The sequence below is a fragment of the Thalassophryne amazonica genome, chromosome 15 (assembly GCF_902500255.1).
Source record: "Thalassophryne amazonica chromosome 15, fThaAma1.1, whole genome shotgun sequence".
Lineage (NCBI taxonomy): Eukaryota > Metazoa > Chordata > Actinopteri > Batrachoidiformes > Batrachoididae > Thalassophryne > Thalassophryne amazonica.
Window position 1 is genome coordinate 81,217,163 of NC_047117.1, and position 13,758 is coordinate 81,230,920.

A 13,758-nucleotide genomic window follows, 5' to 3' on the forward strand; every position below is an offset into this window, starting at 1 on the left:
CTAGAGCTGGCCACACGTCTAAATTGAGCGATCGGGGGAGAAGGGCCTTAGTCAGGGAGGTGACCAAGAACCCAATGGTCACTCTGTCAGAGCTCCAGCATTCCTCTGTGGAGAGAGAACCACCTTCCAGAAGGACAACCATTTCTGCAGTAATCCACCAATCTGGCTTGTATGGTAGAGTGGCCAGACAGAAGCCACTCCTTAGTAAAAGGCACATGGCAGCCCACCTGGAGTTTGCCAGAAGGCACTGGAAGGACTCTCAGACCATGAAAAACAACATTCTCTGGTCTGATGAGACAAAGATTGAACTCTTTTGCATGAATGCCAGGCATCATGTTTAGAGGAAACCAGGCACCATCCTACAGTGAAGCATGGTGGTGGCAGCATCATGCTGTGAGGATGTTTTTCAGCAGCAGGAACTGGGAGACTAGTCAGGACTGAAGGAAAGATGAATGCAGCAATGTACAGAGACATCCTGGATGAAAACCTGCTCCAGAGCGCTCTTGACCTCAGACTGGGGCAACAGTTCATCTTTCAGCAGGACAGTGACCCTAAACACAACCAATACATCAAAGGAGTGGCTTCAGGACAACTCTGTGGATGTCCTTGAGTGGCCCAGCCAGAGCCCAGACCTGAATCCATTTGAACATCTCTGGAGAGATCTGAAAATGTCTGTGCACCGACGCTCCCAATCCAACCCGATGGAGCTTGAGAAGTGCTGCAAAGAGGAATGGACAAAACTGCCCAAAGTTAGGTGCACCAAGCTTGTGGCATCATATTCAAGAAGACTTGAGGCTGTAATTGTTGCCAAAGGTGAATCAACAAAGTATTGAGCAAAGGGTGTGAATACTTACATGCATGTGATTTCTTAGTTTTTTTTATTTTTAATCAATTTGGAAAAACTTAAAAAAACCTTTTTTCATGTTGTCATTATTTGGCGTTGTGAGTAGAATTTTGAGGGGAAAATAGATTTACTCCATTTTGGAATAAGGCTGTAACATAAAATGTGAAGAAAGTGAAGCGCTGTGAATACTTCCCGGATACACCGTAATTAAGTGAATGTGCTTAGCAATACTTTATTAATGTGTTCATGTTAATTAATGCAGTAATAAGCATTTATTAACAGTGAATTAAGAGTTAACTCTGTTTAGTCAATATTAATGATGATCACTAAAGTATTTTATAATTTGTAAAGCTATTGAACAGCATTAAAAAATGATTACAAAACATAGTTAACTCTTAATTATCCCTTACTTAATCCTTATTACTGCAGTAGCTAATGTATGGCAGCGGTGGTGGCCAAGTAGTTGGTGCGCTTGGTGCGGAAGGTTCCCAGTTCAAACCCCACCCCTGCCACATTTCTCCAGGTAATGTGGAGTTGCGTCAGGAAGGGCATCTGGCATTAAACTTGTGCCAAATCAACATGCAGACCCACCTTGGATCTGTTGTAGTGACTCCGAGTGAAAACAAGGGAGCACTTCACTGCAATAGCTAATATCAGTCTGCTCTTATTGTGAAGTTTTTATAATTTGTCTTTGTGACTGTGAATTGGTTTGTGATTTGCCTCTTTGGCAGCTATAGGGCCCGTTCAGTCTGACAGCGGTACGATTTACCTTGTTTCCACCAAAGCGATGCCTGTGCTGGTGCTTGGCTAGGGTTCTGGCTAAACAACGTGATGATGTCATCATTACACATTTCCCAAAACATAGTGCATTAATTCATAATTAATTCCTCCATATGGAGGTTAATGTTTTCACAACCACTGGTTTGTTGGTGTTTTGTCAGGATTACTCACAAACTGAGCACATTATTGTCAAACTTTGTATCTGAACTAGAACTGTTATAATTTGAAGTGGATTACAATAAACCATTGGATGCTGGCGTTGATTAAATTATGATGATGAAGTGTGCTCCATCATGCGTCGGTGCTGGAACGGCGGTGGCGGGCTTTTAATGTGAAGCCACAAATGCTGAGGGTGTTGTTCACAGTTAGCGGTTATTTGTTAGTTTTAGATGTTGTGTAGTTATCTGGTAACCCCTTTGCTGATAAGAGCCTGTTCTCAAATCAGATGGGTTTTTGATGAGAAAAGAGCTGTTTTTAGTGTAAGGAAGTTGCCAAACATGCAGGATGAATCTGTATTTAATGACTGACGGATGGTTGACTCCGGCTCAGCTGCAATGGACTCCGTGGGTTTATGCAAACAGTGTGTTTGCATTCAGGGCCGATACTCAAAAAATATATAAATAAATCAGTGCATTCTGAGAATACACTGTTAAACCAAAACTTAAGTTGTCTGCTGGCTGTTAGTTTCAGAATAAATCCAGTTACAGAAAAGAAGTGATTTGTTGGTGGTGCCCTTCAGCGTACACATACTTGGCCCCATCTGTTCCACATACAGTTTTACAAATTGAAAATGAAATGATTATTATCTGCAACAGATGCCTATTATTTTGCTTGTTTGTTTGTAAGAAGGCTTAAACCATCTTTACAAATACTAAATTGCTTATTGTTGCATGATGGGATTAAGAGGTCAGACTTGGTCTGTAAAACCATTACCTTAATACACATCTGGATGAGCAGGGCTGATTCTGGAATTATGGGAAATAATTTATGGCTAATGCTAGCAGATGTGCCGAACAGGGGTGGCATGCACAGGTTTGGTGTGATTATGTACTCCGAGTGCTTTTCTAGTGTTGATGTTTATTCATGTGACATGATTTTAAAATCATTGCCGTAAATACAAGATGCTGCAAAACTGATTAAAAAAGGCCTCTAAATATCAAATAATTTGGGAGGTGCAATTGATCAGCATCAGAGACAAAACAAAATAAATGAGGGTGAACATCACGGATCAGTTGATTGGTTATTGATTAATATTGTTTGTTTGCTGTGTTTGTAGCATTGGAGCTACAGCTTCACAAAGATTTTTCTTAATCTAAAAATAAATGTGTTTCCCTTTCTTATTTGTTGGAAATTTAAAATTAGGGTTTTTATTGACCTTCTGTATTTGTCTATTTTGGCGGGGGGGGGTTGCATACAGGTGCAATTGTTGCAAGGGTTCCGTTTTGTGTTTCTCTCAAGTGGATTCACATTTTCAACGCTAACATTTCTGATTATTTGGGAATATGGCTATCCTAAGATCGCCACAGCTTAGGGAATGGCCTTCCAGGCAAACTGCAGCCGTCAGTAACTTTTGCCGAGTACTCAAGGAAAGAACACAAATCACTGCGTAAAGAGCACTGTACTGAACCGGAATTCTTTCCATTTTGCACACCTGCACTGTTGTGTCGCTGCATTGCGTTCTGGGTAATGTCAAAACACCAAACATAATCCTCTTAAAAAAAAAAAAAAATTATAAAATTTGTCCAACCAAATAGAATAGAGTGCCTGATGCTTTTACACCATATCGCTTGTTGACTTTTGATGGACGATCTTCTCGCGACACCAAACTGCGACTAATTCATTGGTTAGCTGTTTGGAGACCGTTTATACAGATGACAGGTTGCATCCTCTCCCTCGTGGCCTGCCCTGTCGTAGCTCCTTGGCTCTAGACCGGTGGGGTTTTTGAAAGTGGAAAAGCAGCATGAGAGCACTATTTTATCAGCCAGGCACCTGCTTTTGCAGTGGAAACACTGAATACGTCACATTTCGACTCTGGCACCAGCACTCCTTATGGAAAGTGTTGTATTTATCAATGGTTTTGATGATAACACTGTATTCATATCACTGAACAAAACTGAATGTATATTTTCCTTTCTTTTTTTGCTGTTTCATAAAGACGTCAAGTAAGAAAACAATCTGTTTTATCTTTCTGCTTGTTTTATGGGAGGTATGAGCATGGATGTTCTGCTGTCCTGGTTTCTCCTTTCAGCATCACCACCTGGCCTACCTGTACTGTCCCTACTTTAGCTTCTTTCTTTCTTTCTTTTTTTTTTTTTAGTCCAACAAACTATTCCTGGCCAGCCATACCATATTCACCCCTCCTCTATGTCTCTGATGGTGCTAAGCTGAGGGTTCTCCATGTTTGTGGTTGAGAGGAGCTGCTGCAGCCTGGACTTTGGAGCTATCAGAGAAGGAAGACGTGACCCAAATGTGTCTGCTAGCAAGCTTTATTGCTGCTGAAAACTGGGCGAGAGCAGCAGCTTTTCTCTGAGATGTCTGCATTGTGAACCCAGCACCTCATGGGCCTTGCAGCAGACAGGCCACTGTGGGGGGATTTGATGCGCATTAAAGCGTTTGCAGTTGATCACAGGTGTGCAAGGTTGTGATACGGAGTGGTGATTTTTGGAGTGATCCACATGTTCTGTTACCAGCTGTGTGCTGCAAAACCCACGTGGCTATCAGGCGTCTGTGCTCACACGTCTGGCGCTTTCCAGTGGGAGTGGGCACAGTGTCAGTTGGACATGGGAAAGTGGGTTAAATTCCTGGCATTCTTTTATATCTGAAGCCACACGGTTTCTGCTCAGTTTTCTTGACAACTTATCAAACATCTCGTTGGTGTGTGTATGTGTGAGTGAGAGAGAGTTCTTTGCCAAGGCCACTGGCTATGGAAAAACAATTTAACTGGATTTAATGTTACCCCCACCCCTCCATCCTTTAGCATTTTTTTTTTCTTTCGTGTGCCTCACAGAACTTGCATACCTCGTCTGGGCTTGTTTTGAAAGTTTGGCAGGTCATGTTCCATGACCATTAATAGACTTAACAATGTAATAATGAAGAAACATCCATCTTGTTTTTTAACAAAAATTTCTTCAATATACAGTTACAGTCAAAAGTTTACACATACCCATGGTCATGTGTGTCGTGGCAGCTTTAGGCTTGGAAGCGAAAAAGAATTTGAAGCATAAGATTTTGCTTTTTATTTAAATTTTCAGTAATCAGTCACAGGGACAAAATTATGTATACGGTACTTACTGAATTACTAATTTGTGTAGAAAGTTCCAAAGTGTCTCACGTTGCCAAAGCCTCTTCTCGTTAGTGGTCATGATTGACTACAGCTGGTAGCTTCTCTGTGCCAACATAAAAAGCTTTATGTGACAGCACTCATTGGTTTGACTATCCGAGAGAGTATCGGAGATTTACACAAGTAAGGAATGTCTCCTGGAGCCATTTCTAAGCAACTGCAGATACCAAGATAATCAGTTTAAACAGTGGTGCATAAGTACATAAATTATCAATGAAAATAAAAAAACGGAAAAATGTTCTAGAAGAGAGATGGTAGCAACATCTTCCCCAACCATCCCCTACTCCACAAACCTCTCCCCGGGGCTCCTGCCAGCTTCTCCAGATCGCTTGCATCGCTGCACTGGATGCCTTGAAGCGCCCCTCTCCGCCACTCCAGATTCAGGGATCTGAACCTGACTCCCTTTCGATCGGCCAGGGGCGACGTAGGCCATCGCCCCGCCCTTCCGAACAGCGTTCGCCCATCTCTTAGGACCGACTGACCCATGTTCAACTGCTGTTCACATGGAACCCTTCTCCACTTTGGCCTTCAAAGTTCTCATTTGAATTTAACTGAACTCTCTCAATTCTGTCAGTAAGAGCAATTAAATATCCAACCAGAAATCTACCATGATCTAAAGGACATTAAACTTAGGTGCAGTGTCTGTATATTGGTCCTGTTGATTTAAAAAAACTAAAACTACTGCTCCCAGTTCTTTTCTTTCTTTCTTTATTTATTTTTTGTTAGCGATGTATTTTGTCCAATAGTTTTCCCCAGAACAAGAACAGCTCAAAGAACCTGAAAGCCCAATGCTGCCATCACACTCATGTCCATGCTGGGTGTATGTAAACCTCTGAACATTACTATATAATTTGTAAATCAGTCACGTGTTGGGCGCTGCCTCCTCTGCCTCTTTCTTGTTTTTTTTTTTTTTGTTGTTGTTAATCTGTCTTTGCTCTGTGCACCAAAGGGTTAAAAAGCACAATGAAATCAGTTGCTTAGAGCCCGGACCACATTTTCCACTCTTGCTGGAAAGTTTCCAGTGCTACCTCACGTCTGACAATCAAGAAACCTGGCTGACCCCAATTATTATCCATTATCCTAAAATACAGTTTATTGCAAGTCATTGTGTGCAGACAGTCAGGTATAGAATTTGTGGTCCAGCTTTGCTGACATGATGGCAGTGAGTGATTCGACATGTTCAAGTATGCAAAACCCAACATGTCGAAGCTGAATATTACTGTATAACCACAGAAAATCCTGCAGTATGCAGTGAATGTTCCCATTTGAGGTCCAAAAGGAAAAGCCAGTTCAGAAGCAGTGACTTTCACGTTAGTTAAATTCATTTGTGGGTTGTCATAAATGCAATGTGTAACTACGAAAGTTATTAGAAATCCAGTGCAGTTTTTGTTTTGTTCAGCAATGAATTACACACGTTTTCTATCAGTAAAGTCCTTTTTGAAGTCTTCCTCTTTGTTAATTATATTTCAACACATCTATTTGGTTTTTAGGTTGAATTTACAGTCAGAAATATCAATGAAAAGTCCAGTCAAAAAGATGTTCATGAATGTCAAGATATTAATACTTAAAGCCTCTTCTTTATTTTTTAATAATTAAGTTATGACAGTTATAAACATACTTTATATTTGCTCTTCCAATTGTTAATTCCATAGTAACTTTTTGTTTTCACCAGTTGAAAAGAAAATATATTTTTCCTGCAGTCAAAATTAGGTGGAAGATTGTCACCCACCCGCAAAAGTCCCAAAATCCTTGAGCCAAAAGGGCACTGTTTGTGTTGGCCTCATCAGGCAGCGACCTTCGATCTGCTCAAAGTGGGTTTGAGGCAGTGTGACGCGATTGGGGTAAGAATCGGCACCTCCAAATCTGAGACCATGGTCCTCTGTTGGAAAAGGGTCGCTTGTCCCCTCCAGAAGGGATAAGCGACTTGGGGGAGTGTTATTGCCCCAAGTGCCGGGGTTTAAGTATCTCTGGGTCTTGTTCATGAATGGGGGTAAGTTGGGGCAAAAGATGGCCAGACGGATTGAGGCAGCCTCTGAAGAATGAGTTGGGTCAGAAGACGAGAATCTCAGTTTACCAGTGGATTTATGCTCCTGTCCTCACCTATGCATGAACAAACAACGGAAATGAGATTCCTCCATTGGGTATCTGGGCTTACACTCCTGGACAAGGTGAGACATTCAACTATCCAGAAGGGACTCTGAGTAGAGCCACTGCTTCTTCTCACTGAAAGAAGCCAGCTGAGGTAGTTGGGGCATCTGATGAGGGTGCCCCCTGGTTATCTCCATAGAGAAGTCTTCCAGGCACATCCAACTGTGAGGAGGCCCGAGGGAGGACCCAGGACACACTGGGTGGATTACATTTCCCAGCTGGCGTAGAAACGCCTCTGGGTCCCCCAGGAAGTGATACAGGACTTGGCAGAGGATAGGTAAGTGTGGGGTGTGCTGCATGGTCTGCTGCCACAGCGACCCAGACCTGCTTAAGTGTCAGAAAATAACTGAATAAGTGTAATGTGCCCTTGCGGAGCGGTTTGGCACCTGTAGCTGAGGTCTTCAGTGGTGTACCATTTTAGATAATCTAATTTTTTTGAGAGGAGAAAGGGTGGGGGGTGGAGACCTCAAGAATTTTTGTTGTTGAATGTTTCCCATTAAGTCATGTTACTTATATATAATCTATCATGTTTGAAATAAAATGTAATTCAATCAGTGTAGGAAAATGTGGACACAACCACACTAAATGTTTTCAAGCAAAGCCACGTGATTTTCATTGTGTATGTTAATTTGGATGACTTTTTGGCAACAATGAAAAAAATAGAGAAGATTTGTGTTTTGGAAATTTTATACTGGTCTTTTTTCTCTCTGCTTATCTCCCCTCTAAACTTTTTTTTTTCGTCTCTCATTCTCATCTCCTGATGCTTCTCTCTCTCTCTCTCTCTCTCTCTCTCTCTCTCTCTCTCTCTCTCTCTCTCTCTCTCTCTCTCTCTCTCTCTCTCTCTCTCTCTGGCGCGCGCTCTGTATCCATGGAGAGCTCGCGCAGCCGTCGCGCGCCTCACTTCTTAACATTTTAACATGACGTAACGAAGTCAAGCGTTTTATCGCAACTCGTAGCATTTCTGCGCTACAAATTTTTAAAAAAAACTTTTCTTTTTTAACATCTTATCACATTAACACTTTTCCTTCGGTTTTTGAGAGATATATATTGTGTTCGCTCCGACACTCCGGGCTCTGCATGGATGAGGCAGCGGTGCTGAAGATGCCTCTGCCGGGTATCCGACTCTGGAATCGACCGGCCAACCAGAAGAAGGTCAAAGCGAGACGGAAAAAGCGAAAGGAGTTGGTTTTAATCCAGCTGTGCTTGTTCGGAAGCTTGCTTCTGGTTGTGAAGGGCTTTTCCTACTTGGCGGAGAATTCAGGTGAGCCGTTTGTTTTCGGAGATGCCGAAAAAAGCAGAATTCCTCAGCAGCAGCAGCAGCTAGCCTCCGGGCACATGTTAGCATCTTAGATATTAACATCAAATAACAGCAGCAGGGAAATTATTCTCTTTTTTTTTTTTTAAGTACCGAAAAGCATCTTATGTCATCACTTCTAAGATCCATGCAGAAACTTCGTGTACTTACAGAGCATCACCAGCAGGGGCGCTGCTAGAGGGATACTGGGGGAGCGCCCCCCTCAGGGACCTTACTCCCCCACACACCAAACTTACATCAGCGTAAAAGTTAGACTTTAGTGTGTCATATTGTGCAAATTCAGTACTGCTGTATTCACATGTTGACAGTAGCAAAACAGCATAAGGTGGTTCTGACGTCAGTAGCATTCTATAGATGTTATATTTTTAGCTTGCTGACATCATACCATGTGATTTATGAAAGGACAAACAGTTTAAGACTTTGTAGATGGCTTTACACAGAGGATTGTATTACCTCATGGCTTTTTTTGTTTGTTTGGCGGTTTTATTTTTGGAAGTGGTTATTCGCACGGCCGCCGTGTCCATAACTCTCATTTGGCTATTTGCACGTCAAAACTCTGGTGGCAAAACTTGGAACTACTTGTATAAACAAACATACTGCATTAAATGAGAGTTATGGACACGGCCGAATTAAAAAAAAAAAAAAAAAATCATCAAAATCGAAAAATATTAAAGGAGTTATGACATCTTGAATGCAGTATGTTTGTTTATACAAGTAGTTCCATGTTTTGCCACCAGAGTCTTGCAGTGCGAATAGCCAAATGAGACTTATGGACACAGCCGCCGTGCGAATAGCCACGGCCTTATTTTTTGTTTATAATCTACCCTGTCCTAGGGTCTCACCTTTTCCACTTTATTAGGACCCGAGTAGGCAACGTCCTACGAGGACCCTATTGTAATTGCGCTGTTTATTATTATTATTATTATTATTTATTAGGGCCCGAGTAGGCAACGTCCTACGAGGACCCTATTGTAATTGCGCTGTTTATTATTATTATTATTATTATTTATTATTATTATTAGGGCCTGAGTAGGCAACATCCTACGAGGACCCTATTGTAATTGCGCTGTTTATTATTATTATTATTATTAGGGCCCGAGTAGGCAACGTCCTACGAGGACCCTATTGTAATTGCGCTGTTTATTATTATTATTATTATTATTATTATTATTAGGGCCCGAGTAGGCAACGTCCTACGAGGACCCTATTGTAATTGCGGTGTTTATTATTATTATTATGATTATTTATTATTATTATTATTTATTATTATTATTAGGGCCCGAGTAGGCAACGTCCTACGAGGACCCTATTGTAATTGCGCTGTTTATTATTATTAGGGTCCGAGTAGGCAATGTCCTACGAGGACCCTATTGTAATTGCGCTGTTTATTATTATTATTATTATTATTATTTATTATTATTATTATTCTCACTCTTGAAATCGACATTTTGGCCTCTTCCCATGCTCAAAAACTCACCAAACTTTCCCAAGTCGTCCGGCCGGATCCGAAATTCGATATTTTGGGGCGTTGCACATGATCGTAGAAAAATTGCGAAATAGCGCCCCCTAGAAATTTTCAAAAACCCCTCCGCATTGGGCTTTCTTCGTCGTAGCCTCACGAAATTCGGTACACATATTTACCATGCCAGGACGCACGAAAAAGTCTCTTACTGTCATGGTGAAATATCGACAGGAAGTTGGCCATTTTGATTTTAAGTTTAGATTTTGAGCAAATTTTTGCCATTTTTGGCCATTTCCACTACTTACATTTGAACAAACTCGTCCTAGGGATTTCATCCGATTGTCTTCAAATTTGGTCAAAATCATCACAACACAATGGTGATCAAAAGTTATCAAAAGATTCTAATTAAGTCAAAAGGCGTGGCTGCTAGGGGTCGTCAAACTTTGGCGAGCTTTTCGGAGCACGCCATTTCACTTCGAACGGCTGTCACGTCCACATACTTCATCGTAGATCCTTCAAAAATGCTGGACATGATGAGGGCGCCGCCCTGAATGTCTACATGTCTTAAATTCCCACCTGCGCCATAGCGCCCCCCGTTGGTGGCGGGAAATGTCCTATTTTTACTTTAAGAGGTCCTGATGTCACATACTTAACCCAATCAACTTCATTCCACTTCTAAAACATGCACAACAAATTGGTGAACGTAGGCGATGAACACCGTGAAGTTACGAGTAATGGCGTCCGTGTGGAGGCGTGCCAAATATTGCCCATTCGCCATGAAATTACGTTCTTCCTTTTGACGGCTTTAATTTTGTCACATCATCATGAAAATTGATACACAGGTTGAGCATGACAACCTCTTACAATTCATAGGGGCGTCGCCCATGGGCGGGGCAAAATGCCTCAATAGCGCCCCCTTGAAACTTTCAAAAAACCCTCCCCATAGGGGTTTTTTGGAGTAGGGAGATGAAAATTGATACACATGTGTGACTTTCATAGACGTACAAAAAAGTCTCTTGCACCATGAGTCTACTCCAAACAGGAAGTCAGCCATTTTGAATTTTCTTCTCATTTTGGCGTGATTTCCACATGTTGTATTTGAACGAACTCCTCCTAGGGATTTTGTCCAATGCACTTCAAATTTCTTCCACATCACCCAGAGACGATACTGACCAAAAGTTATCAAAAGCTTTTCTTTATGTCGAAGGGTGTGGCCACTATGGCGCCGCCATTTTGACCCTTCACCATGGAACATTATACTTAAACAGGTACTGATTTCACACACTTAACACCATCAACTTCCTTCCACTTCTAAAACATGCAGAACAACTTGGTGAACATAGGCGATGATCGCCGTGAACTTACGAGTAACGGCTTCTGTGTGGTGGCGTACCGAATATCGCCCCTTCGCCATGAAATTACGTTCTTCCTTTTGACGGCTTTAATTTTGTCATATCATCATGAAAATTGATACACAGATCAAGCAAGACAACCTCCTACAATTCATAGGGGCCTCGCCGATTGGCGGGTCAAAGTGCCTCAATAGCGCCCTGTTGAAAATTTCAAAAACCCCTCCCCATAGGGGTTTTTTGGAGTAGGGAGATGAAAATTGGTATACATGTGTGACTTGCATAGACGTACAAAAGAGTCTCTTGCACCATGAGTCTACTCCAAACAGGAAGTCGGCCATTTTGAATTTTCTTCTCATTTTGAAATGATTTCCACATGTTGTATTTGAACGAACTCCTCCTAGGGACTTTGTCCAATGCACTTCAAATTTCTTTGATAACATCCAAAGATGATACTGACCAAAAGTTATCGAAAGCTTTTCTCTATGTTGAAGGGTGTGGCCGCTATGGTGTCGCCATTTTGACCTTTTGCCATGGAACATCAAGTCATGATAACTCCTTCATGCTTTGCCTGATTGACTTGAAACTTCACATGTCTGATGACGGTTGGCCCCTGAACACACCCAGCCCCTCTGTTTGTACACTGAGCGCCCCCTAGTGGATGAACAATCAACATGTCATAACTCCTTGATGCATTGTGTGATTTGTTTAAAATTTTAACTGTGGGATAAGTGGTTGCCCCTGTACACACATGCCGACATCTGGTCACAAGGGAACACACTGCCCTGGGTAGGCGGTCGCGCGGAACGAGGGCACGTATATGACTGCTTGCAGTCCTAGTTTTGTTTTGTTTTTGCAATTCCAGAACTGAGATCACCAAATTAAACAATTATTCCTTTCTGCTTCTCTGATAAGTCTCTATTTAACATTTGTTTATCATGATTTTTCTGTGTTCCGTGGTGTATACGCTATTTAACTGAATCAAATGTGGTGGGGCCCCTCATATGCAGTACTTGTTTGGTACCTCACCAATCATTGTTGCTTCATCTGTCCATGCTGTGTGTTTGGAGTCCAGCTGACAAAATCATTGTTTCCATTTTACCTACTGCTGTTGTGGCATAAGTGTCTGGATATGATCATATGGGAAAACTGGTTAAATGAGAGGCCTGAAACAGGTAGAGGATAAGGCTTGTTTACACATGGAACTAGAGCTGAAACAACTAATCGAATTAATTGATTAAAATCGATTATTAAAATAGTTATCAACTAATTTAGTCATCGATTAGTTGCTAAATAACTTTGTTTTACCGTAAATGTTTCGTTTCTTCCATATAATCAACCGAGCTTTTCTTTGAATCTTGAACCAATGAAGGAGTGCTTCGAGCTGCTGCTTTGATTTGTTTTATTTTGCTTATCTTAATTTTTCCCCACTAAAACCCTAAAGAGCATATGTCTGTGAGGAATATTTACTTTTTTATGGTAAACTGACCTGTTATGGTCTTCTGAAACAGTTGATAGATGTATTTTATGCTAACACTGATGCTAACATGTTAGCATGTCTATGCGTTTTCAGTGTTAAAGTTAGCATTAAGCTGCTGGCATTTCAGCATGTTTGTGCATTTGTTTTTTGTATAATAATTAATAGTTCAGCGTTTGTTGTTCTAAAAGAGTCAAATGTATTACAAATTATAGTATTTTTTAATTTATTTTTATTTATATATTAGTAATAATAGCAACAATAATAATAGTAATAATAACTAATAATGCTACAATACAATTTTAGAGAAAGAGACATGAGTGACATCTGTCATTGTGAAATGACCACATAGTTTACAAGTTATACAGAGAATGTTGCACATATAATGAGTCAGGCTACAGTTTTTGATTTAGGTTTTATGGTTAACTGGTTATGCTAATTGCTTATTTGCAGCAACAAAAATATCTATTTTTTTCACCATATATTTTATAACATTTATATGTTTCAATGTTGTTTTATGGCAACTCAGCACTTTGATAAAGCAATGCCATTTGAAATAATTATTTTTGTTCTTTATTATAAACTGTTTTATTCTTTATTGTTTATATTTCAACAGCCAAGGGACATTTGAAGATTTGATTTTCAAGTATTTTAAGTTTTCAGATAATGTTCTGTTGTTAAATAAAGTGATGGAAGGAGAGAAAAATTGTTTCCCTGGCACATTTTTAAAAAATTCCCCGCTAATCCGATTAATCGATTAATCATGTCAAAACCCCATCAGATTCATCGATGATCCAAATAATCCTTTGTTGCAGCCCTACATGGAACCAAAGCTGTATATCTGTTTTCATACTTCTCTATGTTCACTAAGACACACCCCCTCATAAAATGGTTTCAGATAATGTTCTGTTGTTAAATAAAGTGATGGAAGGAGAGAAAAATTGTTTCCCTGGCACATTTTTAAAAAATTCCCCGCTAATCCGATTAATCGATTAATCATGTCAAAACCCCATCAGATTCATCGATGATCCAAATAATCCTTT

General features: G+C 40.7%; 1 protein-coding gene across 1 annotated transcript in view; it reads left to right on the top strand.

The window, feature by feature from the left end:
- The first annotated feature begins 7,940 nt into the window (after positions 1 to 7,940).
- The window catches only part of LOC117525873 (sodium/potassium/calcium exchanger 3-like), a 118,096-nt gene continuing 112,278 nt past the window's right edge, over positions 7,941 to 13,758 (top strand). Inside the window, exon 1 of the mRNA XM_034187807.1 lies at positions 7,941 to 8,373. Within this exon, the coding sequence (XP_034043698.1) occupies positions 8,190 to 8,373 (184 nt within the window). The 5' untranslated portion in view covers positions 7,941 to 8,189. The remainder of the gene's footprint in view (positions 8,374 to 13,758) is intronic.